The sequence below is a fragment of the Sturnus vulgaris genome, chromosome 17 (assembly GCF_052056855.1).
Source record: "Sturnus vulgaris isolate bStuVul1 chromosome 17, bStuVul1.hap1, whole genome shotgun sequence".
Taxonomy (NCBI): domain Eukaryota; kingdom Metazoa; phylum Chordata; class Aves; order Passeriformes; family Sturnidae; genus Sturnus; species Sturnus vulgaris.
Window position 1 is genome coordinate 9,675,736 of NC_142259.1, and position 25,168 is coordinate 9,700,903.

General features: G+C 41.4%; 1 protein-coding gene across 1 annotated transcript in view; it reads right to left on the reverse strand.

Moving 5' to 3' along the window:
• Positions 1 to 25,168, reverse strand: part of TOP1 (DNA topoisomerase I) — a 66,309-nt gene that overhangs the window by 35,451 nt on the left and 5,690 nt on the right. The window contains exon 3 of the mRNA XM_014884016.2: positions 1,665 to 1,767. Within this exon, the coding sequence (XP_014739502.1) occupies positions 1,665 to 1,767 (103 nt within the window). The remainder of the gene's footprint in view (positions 1 to 1,664; positions 1,768 to 25,168) is intronic.

The window sequence follows — 25,168 nt, forward strand, 5'->3', positions numbered from 1 at the left end:
ACAACTGGGAGCATTAGGCACAGTGCCTAGAAAACACGATGCCTTTCCCAGAGGGATTTCAAGACAACATGGTAGGGAGGAAGGAAGTACTTCAAGATAAGGCATGATTAAATGTCACCTCCTGAGCTACACCTTGCAAAACATCACAGCCATTCTATCTTCTTTCCACTGTTTTGGTATTTATTGTTTGCAAAGTCAGCTTCAAGTTATGAGCCATAATTAGTTCTTCCAGTTAAAAACATGCTGACCATTTCCAACTCCTACACAAATGAAGCCAAAGCATTAATGAATTTGGGAATTTAAAGACAGTGCTTACATTACTCCTTACAAAAGAATGTGCTCTGCTAAGATTTCAGGAGAACGGTTTTTCAAGCGAAGCAATGAACATGTGAGGCAGTCAGTTTTGTGGTGCATGATGATCAGGAAAACGAAAACTAGAAATCAAGGCAATGTAGATGTGTGAACAAAGGCAAAGAACATGTACAAAATCTTTGTTGTGAGAGCCAGCAAATGCAAGTTATTTGGCCTAGGGTTTTTTCTCCATCAAAGACACATTATGGAACAGTAGGCTTTTGTAACTTCTTGTAAGATCACAGAAAATTCAAATCAAGTGTAAGCCCAATAAAACAAACCCACTGCCCTGCACAGACTCCCTCTTTTTAATAGAAATCATTGTTAACACACACTTTTTTGTTCCTTTTCAGACAGTGCTATCACAGTTGGACAGCAATTACTTAATACACGCGCCTGTCCACAGCATAAACATTATCTGTCATTCCCCAAGTGTCATACTAGAAACTTTCCCTCCAGGGACTAGTTTTTTCAAGTTTTGGTGGCAATTTAGGCTCCATGACACTCGTGTGTCAGGAGTTACAACACGGAAAATTTCTCTGAGTAACGTCCTAGCTGTGACATACTTGACCCGTGCTCCACCACACCAAATCATCACACAGACCTCCACGTCCTGGTTTCTTCAGCTCACAGCCCAGGCTAGAGAGCAACTGGACCTCAACTGGACTGCAGCTCAAGAGCTACAGGCCATCACATCAATGTGTGTGACCTGGCAAGTGACTGGCATCAAACACCTTCCCCATCCAGTGGCACTGCACTGTATAAATCACATAAAATAGCACACAAGCCTTTGGGATCCATCTAACCCAGCAGTTTCCCAATGCTGCCTCACACAGCTGAGATATTCAGCCACTGTGGTGGCAGCCCAAGGTTCTGGGGGACCTTCTTTCCTGGCACCTCTAATTAAGAGAAGGCTTAGTAGCCACATAGGGGTCTCCCTATGCTAAAGCAGTGGGGGTTTATACCAGCATGAAGAGAACTCCACATTTCTGACAAACAACTGGAACCACATGAAGGAAACACATCAATCTGCATGAAGGTGAAGCTGAGCTCATTTCCTACACCTTTAACAACACTAAGCTACAATAATCTTTTATACATTAGTATCATCTCACATTTGCAACATACACAGCTTCAGCCACCCACGTGGAAATGCAGGCAATGACAAAAATCAGGCTTAAAGCACCTACACTCATAAAAAACACACTCAAAATGTAGCAATTCCATGCTCATTTATTATCAGAGTAATTCTTGTAAGACTGCACAGTCAATGGTGTTTTAGCCTACAAAGACTTCATCCACTTTTTCCTCACCTATTACTGTGCTTGGACTTTTCCCGGTCTTTTTCCTTGTCCTTCTTGTGCTCTTTGTGCCGGTGTTCTCGGTCTTTGTGTTTATCTTTGTGTTTGTGAGAATCTGTAAGCAGAGAGGCAAAACAAAAGAAATTAAATTGGGAGAAAACTCCACACCTCCCTCGTGAACCTCCGCATTTTTCCCCACCGCACTCTAGTATTTCTGTGATTCAAAATTTGTAACAAAAATCTTGGTTTCAGAGGCCCTAAATGGATTCACTGTTCCTGCAGCACAAGTTAATTCATCTTGGCAACAGCTGCATTTACATGGTCTTTAGTTCAACGACCTTTAGATGTTTTATAGACCCTGAAGAAATGCAACCCTTCCATTACTAGGTACTTATTGATACAGCAAGTTCAACCTTATTTGGCAGATGGGCAGCCTGGCTTCCTATACCTCCAAGTATTCATGCTGAATACACAGAAAGAATGTAGGAGCAAAGCATAAAGCTGAGGCGTCAGGCCTATTGAATCCCAAAATTTAATACTTCTGCTTCCACAAGTATTTAATCTTGACAAAGCATCCTTCCCTTCCCCCTGCTCTGAATTAAAACCATTTTATTCTTACCCCCAACAGTACATAACAAGACAGGCAGAAAGCAAGGAAAATGGGGAGCAATGCCAGAAAATGAAAAGAAAGGGTGAAAAGGGAGCAAGAATTCTCTCCTCCTGCTTCTCTACTGCAGGTCACATTTACCTCCCTCCGGTAACAGCCCCACCAAGAAAATCCAACCTGACAGCTGTAATGAGCTGTGTTGGTGGTCACCCACCTACACAGGTCAGGGCTGGTCCCAATTATGTGACAGGTCAGAAATGGGAGGTGGCACTCAAGTGAATCTATGGGAACACAGTAATTTTATTACTATCAGCTTCTACTCTGAGTGACACTTCCCATCCTCAGTGACAACTCTGCTGTACAATCAAGTGCTTTAGAGCACCAAGAAAATGCATTCAGCAGGCAAAAAGAGCAACACGGTTGAATTGTAAATAAACACATTCACAAGCATTTTTTACAAGTATATTAAAAGGAAGCTGAGGCTGAACTAGCACCTCAAAATGACTTCAAAAGACCACTTACAGACAAGGTCAGTGTGATGTGAGGAATATATGCAATTCCCAAAGACTTCCTCCAGGTTTTGTTTTGAATATGCTACTCAACCAAAATTAAGCAAGTTCTTCAGGAAACCTAAAAGATGTGCTGACTTTAGCAACTGTTTTTCAGATACCAGGGCTAGAATTTCCACCAGAGATCTTGGATGTAAGGTATTAATGCCTAAATAATTGTAAAGATGCTACCATGCCTCTAAAAAGACTCCTATCCCTGCACTAAGAATAGGAAACTGCAACAAAAGGATTTTGTGACTTTCAGAGTCACATGGCAAATGCACTGCAGAGCCAGAACAAGCCTCATCCTCCTGACTCCAAGTCTTTTGCCACATTTTTTTCCTTAACTGACACCAGCTCTTAAAACCTCAAAACATTCAAATGGATTCAGAAGAAACATATCCACAGAACATGATTTCTGTAACTTCAGGGTTTGCTTTCAGACACCTGCAGAAAGACAACATAAACAAACACAGGAATACTGACATTCAAGCCTCCAAGTTGTCTATTGCACCTTTCCTCCATTCCCCTGAACTCAAGAAATGTTTCCTAGTGCTCTGTTGTACACACGTTTAAATCACAGGGCTTAAGTTTTCTGTATTTTGATATACAGAAACATGGCAGGTTACGTGGAACATTTGGTGTTACAGCATAAAGCACCCGAGAGTTTTCAAGTACCTAAAGAGCAAAATCTCTTTTGCAGCAGGCAGAGTCTGCAGGCATCTCTAGCAAACTGTGTGGGGACTGGACACCCACACGCTCTGAACTGCAGAGAAGCAATTTCTCTGAGCCCTTCTTCCCACCAGGACAACACACATTTCACTAGCAAAAATGTTTTCGCAGTGCATTTCACACTTGTGATTCTTCAGTTCAGCCAGGAGCTGGAAGCTCTGGCTGTTTGCAAACTGCCTGGGGTTTATTCCACAGAGGGTTTACTCACCAATTCCCACAGCCCCAGCTGCAGCAAACAGCAGCTATTTACCCTTGATGAATAGGTAAATTGCGAGAGAAACCAGCAGGATGCTGTACACAGAGCTATCTAAAATCACTGCATAGCACACATACAATCAATTTTTCCTATCAACCAATCAATGGGAAACGTGTGTGACTGTACTCAGTGCTGCTCTCTTCAGAACTATGAGCCACAAGATGACTAGTCACCAAGAAAAGCAGAAAACAGAACAGTTTTCCTTGATCACCAGATTTCCTTGCAGCTGACTTGTGCTTTACAGGTAAAATTAATATTTACTCTTAGAAAGCAGTTCCAGGGATATACCTAGAACTGCTGGAGTTGGGTATCTGTTTCCTCAACCCTTGGCTCTGCTTACAATGATTTGATATTTTCAGACAATTAAAGCTTGGTACTCCAGGGAGGGAAAAAAAAACTTGACCAGTTAAACTAGCTCTGCTTGCTAGGATTTGCTGCCAGACAGCTCAGCTTTCCTTTGCTCTCTACCAGAGCACTGCTAATAGGAAGGTCTTCCACAGAGCTATTCTGGCTCAAAGGCCACAGTGGCTGGGGAACAATGGGTCCTGCGCATGCTGTCAAATCAAAAGCAAAAAGATGTCAAGGCAGAGGTACCTGGTGTCTCTCACTGTGAACAACACTTTAAATGCAGTACTTCCATGGAGGTGTACTTCCCAAGCACATCACCTAAGGGTTAAATTATTCTGGAATATTTGCCTAGTAATCAAACTCCACGGTGTTGCTTTCTGACACAATGCCATGAGGTAGGTTAAGAACGAAGACTTCAAAAGAGTTTATTAAATAGTCTTGAACTGACATATGTATGTCCTCAGAAGGCATCAAAGCTCTTGGTCTTTCTTTTTTTTGTAGAGGGTGGAGCTGGATGAAGTTCAGGAGACTGGGTCATTAAAAAGCACAGGATTCTTTTTTTTGGCATTCTACACAAAAATGCTTTGTTCCAGACTGGCTTTATCTAGGAGTCCATGCCAATGGTTATTTGGTGGCTGACATGAAACAAGTTTAAGCCATTTCACTCTCATTTGTGTACCCACTTGCCAGGAACCAGTGCAGCATCACCTCTGATTGAACTACACAGGCAACAGATGCCTGAACTGGGAACGAGGCCACCTCACTCCAAGCCTCATCAGCACACAGGCAATCAACGGGAAGTGTGCCTGTCTGTAATGTATCTTCCTCGATATATTTAGCATATTGATTCCTAGAAGAATCTTCCAGCCTCCAGTAACTCTCTCCCAGCTTGTAGCTGATTAGTAGTTGACTAAGTCCAGCCTCACATCATCTATGGAAAGAGCTCCGACATTATCACACATTCAGATTTGTTTCCTGCCTTTTATGTCTTCCAGTAAGTTTCTGTTCCCTCTAATACTAAGCAAGAAGATAAATACTATTCCTTCTCCAGGACCATTAGCAAAATCTACCATCTACTGTGAGCAAAGTTTAAACCCCCAAAAGCTTATGTGACATTTAAATATTTCTGAAAATGCAAAGTCTCTCTTCAGCACAAGGTTACAGCAGGGACAGGGGTTATGCTCACTGGGCAAGGATCCATTACCCCTGAGGCTTTCCCTTCAGCATCCTCTAACCCAAACAGAGCTTTTGGCATCTCTTCTGTTCTAGAAAGCTTGATGTCTCTGGCACTGGATCTCTGTCTGTTAATGCTGAGCCTGGTATGTCTCCAAAAGATTACCACAGTCCCTGTACTATTCCTGCCATTCCCCTGCACTTCCAACAAATCACGAGCAGCTCTGCATTTTTGTAGGGTTGATTCATCTTTTAACTCTGTTAGATTACAAGGCTGCTGATTTAAGGATGGGAAATTCTAAGCACTTTTGGTCTGTGGCTCTGTGTTGTTCCCCGCTCCAGCGCTGAGTCCCCGGGGAAAGGCTGAGTCATAACCCTATTTGCAACACTTGTATACATGTCTGCCTGGAACAGGGAAGTTTTACTCTTTATCCAGGAACGGAGCTGTAAAAGGTCAGACATCTCCAACTGCAGCACGGCAAGAACAGGGATGAAGGCAAAGGAAGCCTCTTCCAGCAGGCTCTTGTCCCTACAGATGGCAGAGGTGAGCAGTCCCCTTTCACAACAAGGACAACCCTTGGCTTAATTAGTCTGGTGACAAAACAATTATGTGGGACTGTGATGTTTTAATTCATGAGCCAAATTCATTTGCCTCAGAAACACTTCTGAACACCTGTCTCTGTGCACCTTCCAAAATACTACTTACATGTCACAATCAAGGGAAGTCGGGCTACTTCCTACATTAATATTTCAGTTTTGACAGCAACTTTTCTAATAAACTACTGAAATCTGAGAGGGGCGTAAGCTCTTGTATGTCCAATTAGTACAGCTGTCAGGAGAGTAGTGTTGGCACATGATACAGGATGCTACAGATGCCATTTTATCCCACTCCCACCACCCACTTTTATTTCTCTTCCATCATTTTGCACTAGAATTTTTTTTTAAAGAACTGAGAAAAAAGGTGTGAGCACAATCTGGTTCCTTCTAATTTTTCCCCAATTAAGTGAGGTAGCCAGCAAATTAACACCTGGTAACCTCAATTTCTGGTCAACAGTAGCTTTTCCAGATAAATATTAGCCTTTCAGATTTGCTTTGTCTTTCTTTTCACCTTCTTCTAAGTTTTTGTGGGGAGACAATTTGAATAGCTCATTAACCTGCTTACACAGAGGTTCCTTTGTTCTTTAAAATGTCTTATTAGATTCTTTAGACTTTTTTGTGTTTTCCTTCTGGTTCCAGAAACATCCCAATGTCTTTTCCTTTTGCTAGAAATACTTCTAATGCTGAGTATGCTTGAGTTTAATCAGTTTGAAGCATCATCTCAATACTTCTCTACACTGACGTCCAGAAAGGTGATTTAAGCTTTCTGGATTCTTGGCATCACAATCTGCACCCAAAATCTGAGGACACAGCATGAAAAATCCATCTTGTTACCAACATTTTTAACTTTTTGTTTTTCCACTAACACTTCTGCTTCAGATGAGTGGCTGAGATTTCTGCCCTGAGTTCAATCCAATGCCTCAGTGTTAGTTGTGTGTTACAGGAGAAGCAAACAAGCTCTCAAGGCTTTCAGGATCACTGGTGTATATGAGCACAGGGCTCTCTCTTGTACTTAACTTGAAGCATGAGCAAGAAACCCTTTGCTATTGGCAGAGATGAAACCAGCAGAGTCTTTTCAGCCTCTCTGGAAAGGAGAAGAGAGTCCTAAAAAAGACTTCTCCAGTTCCACTGCTAAATTATGCAGCTGAAAGTGAGGTAACTCTAACACTGGATTAGGTTCAAAAGCTGGTCAAGTTCAAAAACTTCCTGTCACTGGAGAAATGGTCAGACCCTTCTCAGCTGGAACACAACCTTCATGTCAGGCCATGCACTCCACAGCAGTCTCTTTACTAGTCAGGCTGAATTCTTCTCCCTGGCTGTGATGCAACAGTAAGGAAAGCTCAAAGTCTCTTTATTATTGCCTAAATGAAACAATTTTACTGATTTTTCCCTCCCCCACAGGCTCTCCTTTTACACATTCATCCTAAAATGCAGATTATCAGAAAAAGACTTCATATTTCCAAGGTTTTTTTCCCATTTATTTTGTCAAATCATATTACTTTCAGAGTCTCAATTTCTTACATTTTGTATATAAAGACAACTATTAAAATTACAACAGTTTAGTTGATGAAATGATGCCAGGAAGGGTTACAAGTGCTCAAACATGTGAATGTAGTCCAAGGTGTCTTAAATATTATTCACGTTCCTGGCAAAGAACACATACTTTTGCCCTTGGCATCAGACCAGAATGGTCTAGTGTTGCACTAACTTTTACAATACACAGATACCAGCCAGTAGAAAGAGTGTAACATTCAGTCATTATCCAAGATCTTTAACACAGATAGTGACAGGGTTATAGTACATTACCTAAACAGGCAATGTAATCCCCACGTGTAAAGGTCACTCTGTGAGGTGCTGGTCAATTTATAAATCTTGCCTGAGAAAGCAAACGTGGTGCAGAGTTAAAAAAATCCTATTTGCAGGTCCTGTGTAACTCAGAAAAACCATAAGGTGAACGTGGCATGGTCAGAAGCACTGGGACCCTCACTCTTAAACAGGTTTTAACTCTGAACAAATCATCTGACTTTATGTGTTTTATTTAACAATTTTAAACCCACCTGAGTAATCTGGAAGAGGTCTAAACTTTTCTAAAATATTTGTATTCCAGTTAGAGGAAGTCACATGATGGTCATGGCATTCCATTAATCAATTAAACAGCATTTCTGGAATTTATTTAAATGGATTGACATTGCTGTAGCTCAGGAAAGAGAGAAGCGAAGCTCCTGGGCAGAAAACAGAACTGCATCTAGGTAGGGAGACAACACCTTTCCCAATAAAGTCAGGCAGATAAAGAAAACCAAAAGTGTACATATGAAAGCTACAGAAAGTGGAAAAGCTCTCTACACAGCTACACGTGTCAAGAGTAGAAAACCATACCCAGAAGGCATTGTTCAGAGAGATGATGGTATTGTGGATGATACAGTGGAGTAGAAAACCATAATCTAAAATAAACTTCCCAAGTGAAACTGGATATGTCACTTACCAGCCCTATTTACACAACTGCAGAATCCACATAAAACATTTACCCTGAGAAAGTATTGCAGGTCTGTTTGCTGCGCTGGTTTATTTCTGCAATAACTCAGTGCAAAACATTTGGAATACTGAAATGAGAGTGACTGAAACAGTGAAACCACCACTTGAGTCTCCCATAACCCAAGCCTGAAATTCAATAGCAGAAGTAGAATCTGGGTTTTCAGTCAAAAAAGGAAAGAAATTACAATGATAATGAAGCAAGAGTGCCTTGCTTCTGCTTCCTCATTTCATAATGCCATACTTAATGGCAAAGACACCCATTCCAAAAGCAACTTGATACAAAACCTTTTACCAGTGTTTATAAAGATGCCTCCACAATCTACAGTGCTTCAGAAATCTAAATCCTTAAAATCCTTCTTGAAGTCAAATTTAAATGAAATAAGTTACTGTGCTATCACAAGCTTATTTCACTTCAGGTGCCTTGCTGGGTCAGGTGCAGCAGTTCAGGGATGCTGACACTTCAACACTTCACTGTTTCCCTCCACAAATCAGATAAATCAGATTAAATCTGAGTTTTATAGTTTACTGCAAAACAACTAAACTAACTGTGACTAAGCACAAGTGGAATACACAGTGTGGCTCTTCACCACGAAGTTTAGATCTGCAGTCATTTATTTTCCAATCTTAGAAGAAATAGAAGGAAAAAAAGTTGTGGAAACTCAGGGAGCCTGGAGAAGTACAGCAGAACAACTCAAGAGTTTTTCCTTTCTAGGGCAGGAACTTTATTACTAAAACTCCACCAGAGAGCATTCTTCCTTTTTCTAAGGGCTCAAATGAAGAAATGCAGCACAACTGAATAGATTTGAGTCTATTCATTTCCCAGACTACATTGACTCTAGACAGAACCTGGTTTGGGCTGAGCCAGAATTGACTGCACCACATTGTAGCCAGTTCTGCCAAAGCTTGAAAACTTAGTACTTTTGATAGAAACAGAGTAAAACCAATGACCTCAGAACCCCTCTCCACACTTTAGCAGTTACTTGAGGCAAAAGATACTCCAGGGCCAGACAGATATGATGTCTTTTCCCTTAAAAGGACCGGAAAACTTGGCTTCTGGGAAACTTGGCTTCAGAACAAGACAGACCCCTTAGATACTGCATTCTTCATTAGTCTTGTCATTTGAAAGCCCAGTATTACTTCCTTATGAATAGAGGGAAAAGAAGAAACCAATGGAATGACTTGATGATGAATCTTCACAGGTGACTAGAGACAGGTGGATAGAGAACCACTCTCAGTCCTTTAGAACAGCTCCACCAACTTATCAAGAAGTTCCTCTATGCTCCAGTTTTAGTATGCAAGCAAGAATATTACACAGCTTGTTTAAAACACGAAGTTTTCAAAAGATCAACACACCATGTGTTCCACTGAAACCTCAGGACAACTTCAGTCTAAGGGAGGTAAAACAACCTGACAGCACTGCTAACAGGGACAGCACATGGTGGCCACAGGACAGGTCAAGCTGGCATGTACTGTTGTCCATACCCCAAATATTAAAAGCTTATCAGGAAGACATTAAGGATGCCAGAAAGAAAACCTGACTGATCACTCCTATCTTGTGTGACTGGAGCCTCTGGGAGATGGAGTTAACCTGAAGCAAATGTCACTGCTGGCATTTCATCAATCTCACCCAGACTGCAGAGGCTCGGGAGGCAAAGCAAGACGTGCTTTAAGAGCCTCTTCAGAAAGAGGACAGACACTCTTAGTGCACATGTTTTGAACCCTTCTTCAAGTTTTTTTTTCAGTCACACTGGATTAATTGCTTATTTTCTGTGCACCTCATTTTTTCACCTGCTGGGGAAGTAGCTAATACTCTGTGGGTAATTAATACTTAAGTAATTGAAATAGCTGTGTGGCATACAGGGATGCTGACTTTAAGAAACTGCTACACTACAGGCATCTTGCAACAAAACAACTAATGCTGTAGACAGAAGCAGCAAGTTTAATGACTTGTCAGCACCTTCTACATGGCCTCTCCTCAATGAGGTGGCATGTTCACATATGCCCATTCCACAGCAGATCTTAGCTGTTGCAACAAATGCATAAAATCACTGCAAGTTAAATTGCAGTAGACAGTATTACACAAAGAACAAGTCCAAGGAAGCCTTATAAAGCATGAAAATACATGCTTGATCAGTACAGAAAGGCTGAATTAATAGCTGCTTCTTACACATGCCAAAGGGTTCCCGACCGAGAGAAAACAATGAAGTTTCAATCCATTATTTGCATTCAAAACCAAAAAAGTTCCATGTGAACAGAAACATGTGTTTCCAGGGATTCCCAAGATGTAAAACATTCTCCTGTAATTGTATATATAAGAGTCAGAGACTGAAACCCATTAGTATGTTTCCACTAACAAAGCAGAATAAAACAGAATAGCAAATTAAAACTTCAGGGAAATGACCGGCGTCAGTGAACAGCTTAAAATGCTGCTGTGCTGGCATCAAGAGGGAGAGGAGAGTCCAGAGTAGTCTCCTAAGGAACCAAGAGCAAACCCATTCTTGTCCCTAGTGATATTTACTCTTATAAGGCTACGCTGTTATGAGTGGAAGTACTTATTTTCCATTGCCTCCTCCATTCAGAACTAGAGTTCCATGCCTTCCCTTACTGGGGTAGAAATGGTTTCAGCAATTTTTTCCTACTGCTTTATGAGTCTACAACCACATGAATAAACAAAGTTCTGCACTGCACATCCATCTTTTAAAAAGGAGCAAAACTAAGACACACTTTTGCATCAAAATTTAACAGGTATAGCCCACACTCCTGCACATCAGGAGGCTGGGATGAGACCGAGAGTGGGATCTGAAGGGCAAGAGCAGATCTAGGGGAAACAAGTTTGATAGTAGTTACCTCTGACATTTCAAAAGCCTTACACTTATTGTAGCCCCATCTGCACTCCCATTTGCTAATACACAAATATACAGGATTTGGATCCTGAAGGACTTAGAGGTACATGAAGTGACTGTGGCTGAGCACAAACAGCTGTTACAAATCGAATGGAGGGGGAAAAAGCTTTGATAAAGTAGTTTTAAAAGCAGGTTCCTTGTGGATTTTAGATATTCTAAAAAACCACTACTAAACTACCACTATCTACTAAAAACTTTTACTACACCATCTAATCTCAGGCTTTTCCAAATTCTCTCCCGCTTGTTCCCTATTGCACAAAACACAGTTAACAAAACCAGCACGGCAGGACAGACTCACCGGGAACGCCTGGACAACTGGTCACAAACCAATCTGGCATCCAGGGGTGTAAAACTAACTTAAAATTATGAAAGAAGGTAAAATTTCAGGGCATTCAAATAGATAATGCAAGGGGGACTAATCCTATTTTCACAGTGAGAAGGAAACCAACCTTTAGCACAGATCCACAGCTTAGTGCACGAACTGTCATGCGGTGCTGTCACACAAAATCTTTTCTCAGGAAGAGACAAAGGGAGGGATGTACCCACGGCACCGAGGGATGGATGTCCGAGACAGAGACAAAAAAAACTGGCCAGGGTCACCCACGAGTCGCTGAGGAGAAAGAACCAGGGGCACTCGCCTCTGGAGAACCAGGGCAGAAAGCAAACAGGGCAATCCCAACATTTACAACCCTGTTTAGACTTCAGAGATATCATGGACTGCAGGAGATAACCTATCCCTTACTTCAACATTATCTAAAGCAAACCCCTCATTTTATTAACCCTTATTTTTCTGGTTTGCAGGAATCTTTTCCTTTAGGAGCTCTCGGCAAACCATTTGGGCTTCGGAATTTTGGGGACAACACATTACTTTTCATTAGCCCCTTCTCAGGAAGGATATGCAAGCCAGGTGGACTGAAACACCAAGTGCACATACATTTAACTCTTTGGTTGCTTCCAAGCTCGAAGAACCTGAGCCAGTGCTCAGGTGCAGCACAAGAACCAAGCCCAGACCTCCAGCTCGGCAGGCAGTGACAGTGCTGCTGCCTCATCACACACACAGGTAGGCGAGGGCTCAATCACCTTCGGGAGATTTTTGGCAAAGAATTGCCCTGGGAACAGCCCTGAGAGTTCCTTCAATAGACTGGGTCAAGAGCAAAGAGAATTTTTTGGTGCAATCTGTCACAACTTCGCACTGCAGACAAGAGAACTTCATGTTCTGTACAGCATCCGCAGACTGAGTCAGTGCCCCCAGCACAAGCTCTTTCCGCCTCCAAATGCTCTTTATACCATCATTAGACTGGAAAGGTGCAAACAGCACAATTTGTGATGCAAAGGCAACAGCTGATTACTGCATGCAAACTTACAAGGTGAACCAGGAGAAAACAGGGATAAACAACCACAAATCCTAGTCTTTACAGATGGTAGCAGAGACTTCAGCCGTATTTAAAAAATAGGTTGATATTATTTTGGAGTGTAAGTTTAAAAACTGCAGTAGATTACAAGAAAACTGCTGTGTTGTCAGGAGTAATTACCCTGCGATGATGTCAGCTAAAAAAACATTTTCTTTTGCTGGCTGTGTAAGTCACTACTGTACTTGGATTCATGGAAAATAAGGTTTTTTTAAGGAGTACCTGAAAGCCTGACACCTTCTTAGCACAAGAGTGATGTCCCAAGAGCAGATCACACAGAGCCCGTATTCACACCAACACCACACAAGGACAGGGCTGTGTGTGACTGTCCTGGGTTTAATCCAGAACAAGGGCTCCCCCCAAGGAAAAATTTAACAAATCGGGAGGGAAAAAAAGCAGTCACACTGAACTGCCTCTCCTGCAGCAGCCGATGCCCAGCCTGTGTCAGCAGCCAGGATCACACAGTTTATACACATGGGAGTGGTACATGCTCAGCGTCCTCAGGGAGAGGCTCTAATGGGATTTGCTCAAAGCCCTTTATTAACCATCCCTTAACAACTCCGTGTGGCTTTGGCCAGTGCTGGTCTCCTGCTAGCTGTAGGGAGGAAAGACTTAAGGGGCAGCACCCTTGGGAACAAGCCTCTACAGTGCTCGGTTTGAGAGTTTAAATTGAATGCACAAGACAAAAAAAGTGCTGGTAGAAGCTGTAAATCACCTTTACCAAGCAATACCACTGCTTTCTGCACTGGAGTCAGATTATTCTCTTACTATTTATTTAACATTATTCCTATTAAGCTGAACTGATGGGGTAGCATGGCCAAAGACTTAGAATTATGTTTCAGAAGACTGAGAACTTATTTTTATTACACTTGAGCTGGTCCCTCACTGTAGGAACAACTCCCACACTGAACCCAGACGGTTTTTTGGTTGGGTTTTGTTTTGGAATTTTTTTTGCTCGTATCTACAATGATTCCTTTAAAGTGCAGGGCTGCACTGGATGGATACAGACAGATTTCACTCTGTCCCTATTGTGGGTGAATTAATTGATCACTCACCCACAAGAGGCCAATTCCAAGAGTGTCTAGAAGCATTTTATTAGTCTGCCTTGCCACAAGTCCCATTCTCAAGTCAAGGGAGGGAATGCAATTCCCCTGCCTTAAGGGGATTTTACCACAATTAGCATACAAGAAGAAATCTTGATTCCACTAAAACACACAAGAAAGTAAACAAAAGGTAAATGTTTAATGACAGTCGAGATTTCTGCACTTTTGTACTCCTAAGTCTTCTGAAGGAAGGGAAAGAGGATGCAGAAAGAAGGATCAGCAGAGCAGTGTAGGAGTCAGTAGTTTTAAAGTAAGACTATGATTGCAATATTTCAGTAAGTGCAGCTCCTAGATACGGTGAACTAAATTCCACTGGAAGTCTTCAATTTACAAAATGTTACTTTAAGGCACTGATTTTCATCTCTTCATGCAGCTGTAATCTGTTTATTATGTTAAATCCATGCCAAATCTCACTAATTGACAACTGTTACATCACACCATTACAAATATCTGAATATAAAACATAACCTATTGACACAGGATAAAAGGCTGTGGTTATATTATTATGCACGATGCACTCCTAACTTCTTCAATTAAAAAAACTCTATGCAATATATTATCGGTTTGGTGAGCTTTTGGTTGGGTTTTGTTTGCTGTTTTTTATTTTTTTTTTAAACTGATAGCTGGCATCCCTTCATGGAACACACAGCCAACATTTTCAGATTCCACCCTATGAAAAACTCAAATCTGCCTTGAATAAGACATGAAGGGGAGTAAATGTAATTTATTTCCTATCTAAAAGAAAGCAAGCATAGTCCTCAAAACCAGGACTGAATCAATTCTGGTTACCCTGTGCCTCAATTTAGAAGAGCAGTCTTTTCTTTACCTATGCAGAAATAACAAGGTGTGGAAACAGCTTTTTCTTTTTAGCTTTCAAACGCCCTCCACTACCACAGTCACTAAATGAGCTGTTTAAATCAAAGGAAATAGGTTGCAGGTGCAGAGTGTCATCAAAAGTTCATTCATCACTACATTTCAAACTCTAAGTGTTTAGCTAAAGGCTCCCATCATATCAGATCTGCTTTACAGCTACTGCAACATAACCACATTGTCTACTTTTCAGTTTTCTGAATATGGAACCTGCTATTTTTAAAATGTTGACTGGTGAGAGGAGTAAAAACATGCTTGAAAAACTATGAGCACTACAGAAGTGACCATAAAGATTCAAGGCTCTGTTATTTTTCTTTCTTTAATATAACCTAAAGTGAGAAACCCAAGTTACACATCTTATTTTCAGGGGTATTATATATTTCAGTGCATTAGGAAATATTTATTTCCATTTGATTACTTGACAGCAGAAATAGGCAAAGGAAACAAGATGAACATCTAAGACTATTTACAATCTCATAATTTATTCCTGAATGATTCAGCTGTAATGCTATGAAATATTTTTAAGTTTCTTGGCTGCCAGTTTTATATATGTTGAGACCATTTTTAAAAAGTTATTATAATTCTCACAAGAGTCAAAATTAGATCAATACATCTATTAAAATTTATTACCAATTTTACATGAAAGACTAATACCAGTGTGGAAGCTGCAGGCACTCCAGCTGATTTAGCAGTTGCTCTTACACAAAGAGCCCAGAGCAGCAGCTGCACCATTCCCTCCTATCCTGATCTCCCAAGTATTTCAAGCCTGTGCTAGACAAAACCACATCTGGGAGTGAGAGCACTATTCAGGTATCCAGCAGAGAGCCAGGCTCACTCTCCTCTGAGCAAGTTCAGCTTTACCCAGGAGTGCACAGCAGCCCCAGCAGCTTCTGAAACTGCAATACCCGAATATATCTAATCTGTTTGAGTTTCCAAGCATTTCAGCAACGTTATTCTGCAAGTTTTAAAGTGTACCAAATTATTTTTGAACTAGCAATTCTCTTATTTCCTGTACTCCACTCTCCAGGGAAAATTTGCTCTTTTTCCTGTGGTCACAACTGCGACCTGTGATCACCTTTTACTTGATCTTATCAGATGTAAAAAGGCTCCAACAGTGAAAGCCTGGAGTCTTCTGCTTTCATTAATGGTTTGTGTAATACTAAGCAGGGCCCATAAGTGGGAAGAACTACTTGACAAGTAGCCCTAATACCAGAGGAAAGAATAATTGTGAATAACCATTAGCAAACAACACGAGATACTCAATTACACATGCCACTCTGAAAACTCAGCAGCTGCTCCAACAGAGCAAGATACTCCTGAAGAAAGAGGTTTAAAATTGAGAATTAAGTAACAGCTTGTAACAGGAATACTTATTTTCTCACGATGCTGTACTAAATACCCCAATTTGCTGGACACAATGTAAGTTCAACCTGGTTTCCTAAGGACATGTTTGTGTCTCTACGAGGTAAAGCAGTGCAGTAGTGTCTGCTTAAGAAAGGATCTACGACCAGAGAAACTGTTCAGCATTAGGTTTTCACAAGAAGAGACTTTAGATTATGAGTTACTTGAGATCAAAATAAAAAACAAGACACTTTCTGTCACTGCAGACAGTCACTATGGCAAGTAGTGCAATCCTGTCACACTTCACAGTAAGACAGCTACCCTGATACAGAAACTGCAATTTTCCTTTTTAAGTGAAAGCCATAAGCACAGACAAGTAAAACAAGGAGATAATTTGCTAATACGAAGCATGATATGCTAAAAAAAATAAATCTACCTTTGCTACTATGAAAAGTCTACAGTTAAGGTCAAGCCAAGCATTTGTTCCATAAAAGAGAGTGCTTTATGAACTACGTGCAGATCTGATGTACAACGGTAATTCTGGGTGGATTAAGTGCAAAGGAAAACTGCGGTGACCTACAGGGAGGAAACATCTTCTGATTTCTGGTGTACAAAGATGCCTGAAAACCTAAGTCTGGTACGTCAAAAGGTGCAATCTCCCCAAGTAATTTAATCTGAATCGAACTAAACCCATTCAGATGACAAGATCTGGGAAACTGCATACCTGTAGCTACCAAAGTGCTAACCACACCACCTAGTATTATATACACACTGTAAGAGTACCTGGCAGTGATGGGGAAGAGACAGTGAAGATTTAAGAGAGCCTGAGCTTACAGGATGAGGAACTGAACAAATGTCCCTGACACTTACTGACCAAATGACACCACCTTCAGAACTAGAAATAACAGACCTAGACAAACCTAGAAATGACACAAACCTGCATTCACTCTGGGGCTTTCAAACATTTCATGGATCTTAGAAGAAAGTCCTTCTGAGCACTACATCTTTCCTGAACCTAAAACCAGTGGAAAACGTACTTGTCCGGCCTCTGAAGCTACTATGATAAAAATTACCATTATACTTGTTTGTAGTCTAGGTACTAAAACAATTTTTAAATAATTTTCTTAGTACTGGGGGAAAACAATTAAAGTCAGGGCATGTTTGACTCTGGTTACCTATGGAGCTAATTGCCAAAGACTAATTCCAGAGCTCTGCTGAGATTAAAATGTTAATGCACACAAAAATATAAGAATTCATCTTAGGAAAAAAAATCACACATTAAAAAATTCCCTTTGGAATTTAAGTTTCTTTACTCTGAATTAGAATCTGAGCATGAGGCTCCTGTGCTAGGGTGAATGGATCGGGTATTTACAAAAAGAGAGAAAAACCACAAAAACTTAAATTAAAACCAAACTAATTCTGCCCTTAATAAATGAGGCTCACATCTGTTTTGAACACTGTCTCATGTTATTGTGAAATACAGCTACAGGGGACTTATTTCACAAAACAATGCTCCAGAGTTTCATTCCCTACAAAGGAAAACATTTAAAAATACACCCTAACTTCAGTACACAAAGACTTAGCAAAGCTCCTGATCCCTCAGGAACGTGGCCATGGTGTCAGCATGGTTTCTCATTCTCACCAAGCACTCTGAGCAGTGATGGGCACAGCCCAAGCACAGATCAGCTCCTGGGAGATCCAGTGCCCCTGCTGAACTCGTAGCCCTGGCTGTCAGCACCCGGGCACCCAGCCTGCCCAAGTGCACACAGACCAGATTCAGCTGGTGTGCAAAGACAACACTGGCAGCTTGGAAGAAAAATCCATCAGATTCTTGAAAGAGGCAAACGTTGCCCAGGATGAGTGTTGCAGGAGAGGCCTATTCATGAACACAGAGAAGGAGAATTTAAACTCAGGCTGTGGTTCAAATGTAAATTCATGTTCTGCTGTGCACAGACAAGCTCATGTTTTGACAGTGATGCGGAGCAAAACCATAAACTGACGATTATGCATCAGTGGACAGGAGTTACAACAGGGCAGGACAATAAAGAAGGGGAAAATGTGTTAGACAGAAAGCAGTGCTTCCAGAACAACAGCTTTACACCCTCACTTGTGAAACATGAAAATTATGCACTCGCCAATCCAACTGCTTCAGCCTTTTGCCCAGGATTCAATTTAAGAATTAAATTACTGGGATAGCCATCTTATTGCTAGATGGAGGCTTCAGCTGGCAATAAGATGGCTATCCCAGTAATTTAATTCTTAAATTGTGGGGCAAATAAAACTACAGCAAGCTGGGCCCTTCCAAGACCTCATGCTGACAACTAAAGCTGCCAAGCACAGAGCATCAAGGGCCAAGCTGTACTTTTTATATCTATACGATTACAACAGCCTAAAACCCAGAAAGCAACTTCCTTTAGACAGAGGTGATGCTGAATAAGCCCACTTGATGATAAAAGAAAGACATTGTTTATGACAGCTACCAAAATCCAGAGAGCAGCATATTTTAAATTAGAAGACTCTATCTACTCATAAAAACAGGTATTTCAAGGACAGCCTGCTTATGCTCCCTAATGAAGTGCAGGTGACATACACAGCTACGATAACATGACTCAGACAAGATGACGGCTCCTCTGACAGTCTTCCAGGTTTTGCAGTAGAAAGAAGGCAGGAGGATAGAAGATTGCAAAAGTGTAAAAGGCTTTTGAAAAATGCAAATGTTCTCCACATTCACGTCCAAAGGTATCCTGGACAGCTGGAGAGATGTCCTGTCTGACAGAACAAGACAAACTAACCCAAACACCTACACACTTCTAGGATGACAACTTGTGAGTATCAGAGTTAACAGCACTGACATTCAGACTCTGATTTGTGCCAGTGCTTGCTTACTGCAAAGATGGATGGAGATGACACCTACAGAGGGATTGAGCAACCCTGCAAAAGTTAATCAAGGTCACTGTTATGAGTTCATCTCACTCAACTTGCATTTCTGTCCACATGAACCCTAGGTGTCTGGCCATTTACACTGTGCATGGGAACACAACCTGCACCTCGGTTTTTCTACTGCAGAAAGCACTCAAAGACTTTTGCTCTGTATCCCTGAGGTGCACTGTAAACCACATTGCAAGAATCTCATCTTCAGCCAAAACCCATGCTAAAACCCAAGTGTTGAGGGGAAACATCAGCAAGGAAAGCTAACTCTGATCCACACATCAAAGAGTTTGCTGTGCACATGCAGCATTACCACAGATACAGCACATTTTAACAGCCTCAATGACATTCCCGGTCCTCAAAAGAAAAGCAGACCGCCTTTTATTCCCCATCTGGTGGTCATTAACTCTAGAGAACAAACCTCAGAGTACGTCACTAGCTCTACTTCATCCCTCCATTTTGTACATGCTGCTTGTGTTGCAATGAATCATTCCCTTCACATGGATCTCCAAAGAGCTCCAGCTTCCCGTTTCCCAAAAGGCTTAAATGGGATTAAACTGGAGAGTGCTCGTCTAACTTGTAAGGTGCCTTCCTAAGGCAAGTTTAAACCAGTACCTGCCCATCCCAGCTATTTTATCTTTCCAAAAACTGATCTTACACACACACTCACCAGCATTCATGAACTGGGAGAAGACATAATTTGCTCTTCCTATTGCTCCAGGCCCAGTCAGGAGACACTCATAGCAAGGTGGCCTGTATGGTGCAAGAGAGTGACGTACCTGATACCAGAACCCTGCACACAAACCAGGAAGACACTGTCTCCCTACTGCAAATCCAGTGATTTCACTAATTGCAGAACCCTCCACACAACACTTCTAATTTGTATTGTATCATTTGTAAAATAATATAGTACCACAGAAAAAAATGCCCACCTTAGCTCCTGAGATGAGATTTGCATATAATAATATGCTAAAACTCCAGAAGCTCCTTTTTAATTTTTTTTTCTGCTGCCCTTTGATAAGCACCTCAGTCTTAAGATGGAGAAGGAATTAAAAGTCAGAAGCAAATGTCCAAGATGGAACCAAATCTCAATCCTAGCCAGACAGCTTTACATCTATTTCTGTGCTGGAAAAAATCACTCCCACTATGTTCTGGTTTCTCCAGCTCCGAGAAGAGCATAGTACTCCCTCTTTCCCTGCTGTGTTGCCTATTTAAACAATATGGCCTTAGGACAAGATAACAATGTAGAGCACAAAGGACCTTAAACCCAGACACAGCACTCATGAGTAACAAAATGTCCCTCCCCGGTGCTTCCTGCCTTCAGCTTCAAAAGAGTCTCTCTTCACATTCAACCCTTCACCCTCATGTCCTGAGCAGAGCACCAAGCACTCCAGACAAGCTGACAGCCGGCAAGGCAGCACTGCACCAAACCAGACACTGGAGTAAGAATTGCCAACTTATCAGCTACTAATCTCCCCAAGGACAGCACAAACTCCATCCACTTGCATCTGATGCAGAGCAGATGAGGGAACACAGCCTTCCCACCTGGTTATCAGGTCTCCAAAGAGACTTTATGTAACAGGGTGGCTGCCTGCTGCCACTACCTGTACTTTCCTCCTCCTAAAACTCTGCTTTTACAGACCACAAAAATACCAAGTTGTGCTTAAACCTTAGCTCCAGAAATCTCTGCCTTTTTGTTAGAAGATCACCACGTTTCTCAACTCTACCTCCAGCTACTGAAAAATCTCCAACAGATACTGTAGTTTAAAGGGGGAAAAAAACACTGAAGGATCTTCTCTTCTAGAAGGTCTTTTTAAGCCATCTCTGCAAAACAAGAAAGTACAACCTCAGAGGAAGAGGAGCAGCTGCTTTGACAAGTCTGGCCCTTGTTCAAATACCAGGATAAGCCTTGCGTAGTAAAATATTGCCATCAATAAAAAGTTCAACTAAAGTACATTGCCCTGGCCCTAAAGTACAGGTCATCTCTTCCATGTTACATACACAGGAAAAGCTGCTGCAATGTTGTTCAATTGAAAATGCGTATAGAAATGACAAATGAAAGAAAAAATGTTCTGGATAGCACTCTACAAGTTCATGCTCTCGTGTGTCAGAAGCTGTGTTAGGCAACAGAGCAGAGTATGTGACAAATGCCAGAAAAAATTAAAAAGCTATCGGCACTTGGGGATTGCTCCATTCCTAGGAATTATTTTCTTGACTTTTTAACTATGAAGCCACGTCTCTGGCCAATGTCTAAAAAAATTGTTCTTAAAAATTCTTAAAATTATTCCCTTTAGACACCACCACACATCTAGCCACACCAAACTGACAAGACATTTGGATGGAAACAAGACAATTTCCAATTTCCTGCTGCATACACTGAGTAGTAGAATGAGCCCAACACTCCAGAAATTCCAAAGCATTTGGTAAAACTTATTTCAGGGCAGCTAAGCAGTAGGTTTTAAGACAGAAAAGCTGTATGCAGCTTATGCATGTTCAACACCAGACCTCCTATTTAATTTTTTCTTATCCTTTATTCTTAAACACAGTGAAATACTCAACTACTGAGGTCCTGGATGCTTGCTGCAAAAATTAGCAACACTATGCAAATCAATGACTGAGATTACAAAATGAGCAATAAGGAATAAAAGCTGCCAGGGTCTTATTTTTAGAAAATCATTGAAAAATAGCGTTATGGAAGAAAAATGGACATCTTGAAGAACCAGAACTATGCCTTCATTGAGAATGTAAGAGTATTTCTCCCCCAAATAAAGCTGCACTATGTGCTGAATGCTGCATGTGTGAAAGAGACTGTCAGCTGTACACTGCAGCTGAAGAGACCGAGCAGGCACTTAGCTAGCTGTCCAAACAACTAAAACATCAGTGTGTTATCAACAGTATTCTCATACTAAACCCGAAAGCACAGCACTGTACCAGCTACTACGAAGAAACTTAACTCTATCCCACCCAAAACCAGGACACAAGCACATCCCCACCGTGGAACATGTGTTTAATGGACACAGGCAAAGATGAGTTACATAGACTGATCAAAATATTTCAGTGAAGCTACAAGTACACTCCAAGCTTTCCTGAGGCAGAAATCAATCTCTCTCCAGTGATGGAAAGATACAGGCAGCTGCAGAATTACTCTGCTGCAAAGCTGAATTCCATGAATGTCCATCTGTCTGTAACACATCAATGCTGGGCAGAATTATGAAGGAAAATCTCCATCTTTTGGTGGGCACCATGAGGCTCAGCATTCTGCAATACTGATAGGAAAGGAAGCCATTGTCTTGCTAACACTCCCTAAAAAGCTCCTTCTCTGACGAAGGTATAAGATAAAAATACATACAGGGACACCCACACAGCTCACAACTGCACAAAGCATATGGCAAGCTTGTGAATATGAACAAATACACTCACGTCAAAAATATCGATAAGGAATCCAAAAACATCTACTGATCGGAAGCTCTGTGGGAAGCAACTTTTGTCTCTTTGAGACTGACAGGAGCCTCCAATTAAAACCATTTCCCAACAGTCTGATGCTGTCCCTCTTTACCCTGCCGTCATCTCAATTTCAGAAGTCAAAACTTAGAAAGGGATTTAAGTACTCCAGGTGGAGATGCAGGACGTTTTTCTTGAGAAGACACTGTCTGCTGATGCTGAGTGACAAGCACCTACACTTAACTTTCCTGCTGTGCCTCCAGTGAGCCTGCACTGCCCCCATCCCATCAAGGTAAGCATTTCAGACACTTCGCAGCCCCTGCCTCCAAAGCGTCCCAAGACAGGAGTAAGGCATGCCCACTGCTGCCAGTCCTTGCAACGCCTTCATTTTGGGAACGGGCAGATCCCAAACCCAGAGCAGCTGCCAGTGCAAGTCATTCTTCCAAACTGAACTACTGCTGCAACCACCTTCGAGAGAAGCTGCTGAGATTCAAGCAACAGCCATGAAGGAGAACTTCCCCAGGGTGAAGCACCAGTAAGGATTTTATGCTAGCAGAGAAATAGGCCTTGAGATGATGGAAAACATCACGGGAACTCTGTGACAACACTAGAAAATTTGTGAGGCAATTCTTACTTGAACCACTGTCCCTCTCCTACTCATCTTCTCTCATTACAGAACTCCATCTCTATCATTAGTATTAATAGAGAACTAATTGCCAAGGTCTCCCACGTCTCCAAAAGCATCAAGTCTGATCTTCATTAGTTGTGTTGGAGGATCTGGCAGATTGTCTGCTGCAAGGACTGGCACAAAACTCTATCTCCTGCCCCTGCTCCTGCTGACACAGACAGCGATTTTTTAAAAAATCCTAATTTTACCTTAAAGGAGTCTGAGAATCATTGGTGATAAGTACATGCTACAAAAGAACAAATTTCAGGAAGACTGACTACTGCTCCATATTCTCCACTTTCATTCTCAGCTCTGGAGCTCTCACTTGTTCATCAGCTGAGCAGCAACAGAAATCAAATTTAGAAACCAAATTTCCACTTGAAAATATGCAGGTATGCTCATACTTCTGAAGCCAAAGCCAATTTTTTAATCCTCCTTATACCACGCAGGTCACAAGAATCCAAAATTAACTTCACCCTTTCTTTTCACATCACCTTCCAAATGTCCTAACTCTCACTGTGACACCGCAAGATATTACAGCAGTTGACTAAGATCATTACTTTAAAATGCAAGCATTCAAGATGAAAATATTTCCTACTATAAACCTCATTAAATCCACTGGAACTATTTAGCATTTATGTCAGCCAGGACATTTTGAACAAACGCTGTGCTAAAAATACTGTAGTCTCATACACACCGGGAAACCACTACTACAACGTGTTCAGCTGAGCTAGGAAATAGCAGAAAAGGCTCTCTCTGCTCTGCCTGGAACAGCACTTCCACGCTGTAGTAATTCCAGTGTTCAACCAGTGATGGACAGTGGAAGCTACCAGAGCAGACACAGAGGAACTCCCTGAGCAGGCAGCTACTGGCAGAGTAAGGACAGCAGTAACTGGGATCACTGTTTAAAAAGAGTAATCCTACTGCAGCTGTGAACTGGTTTTAAATTTATTTTCTACTGTTTTTTTCAGAGGAGCAGAACACCAGCAAACTCACTGCTGAAACCACAGCAAGCCCACACCCTTCTCCTGTTCCCTCACCAAGAGGAACCATTCTGAAATTTAAAGATGATCCACATTTAAACACTGACAGTGCTGAACAGCTCAGAACAGAGTCCTGCAGGGAGGAGGTACAGGCAGATGTGTTATATGCTCTGTCAAAAGTGACAGTCTCAGGGCAGCAAGGTGATAAACACTCATTTCTACACTGAATATCTTCTCTCAGATTTGGAAAGCTAAGACACAGACCTTCAAAAACCCAAGTAGAAGCAGAAACCATAACACTAAATAGATTTTGCTCCCATGTTTTGGAGCATGAGGTTTTCTATAAAATCAGGAGCAGAATCTGTAAACTGGAAGCCAAAAATCCATTAAATTTAACAAACAAATAAATATTTGTGAATGACTACATGTCCTACAAGGATATGAGAAACTATCAGCACAATCAGCTCAAGTGGACTTGAAAGGGAATCTGTCCCACCTTGAAAAGCCACAGGAAAAAAAATCTGCACTGATTTCCTAGGTTAAATTGTATTTCTCTTAAATAGTCACTGTGACATTAAAGCCCAGCCCGGCAGTCCAGTAACAAAAAACAGATACACTGTCAATGCTCCTGATTTTAGCAGAACTGCAGCAATTTACAACACCAGGAAGAATCTGACCTGGAGCCTCCCTCTAACAGGGCAGTGGCTTGTGCTATTTCAGCAGGTATTGCTTTAACAGGAATCCAGTGAAATCATTAACAGAGGAATTTGAGTCAATGAGATGTTAAGTACTTGCTATAATTACATATTATTGCATTTTCTGCTGACAGTGCAATTCAAGAGGTTGGAATTCAATGAACTATCTAACGAATATCTGAAGTCACAGTTGTAAATGAAATTAAATCTGATGTGTGCTTGATCACATTTATGAGCTGTGTGTCTAATTTACATGAAGCCATGTAAAAAAAGCACACTTTTGCATTGGTCCCCTTGTTCAAAATTTTTCATGTTTTACAAAGTAAACAAAGAAGCCCTGATAACACATTAATAACAGAGGCTGCTTAACACTGGAGTAAAAG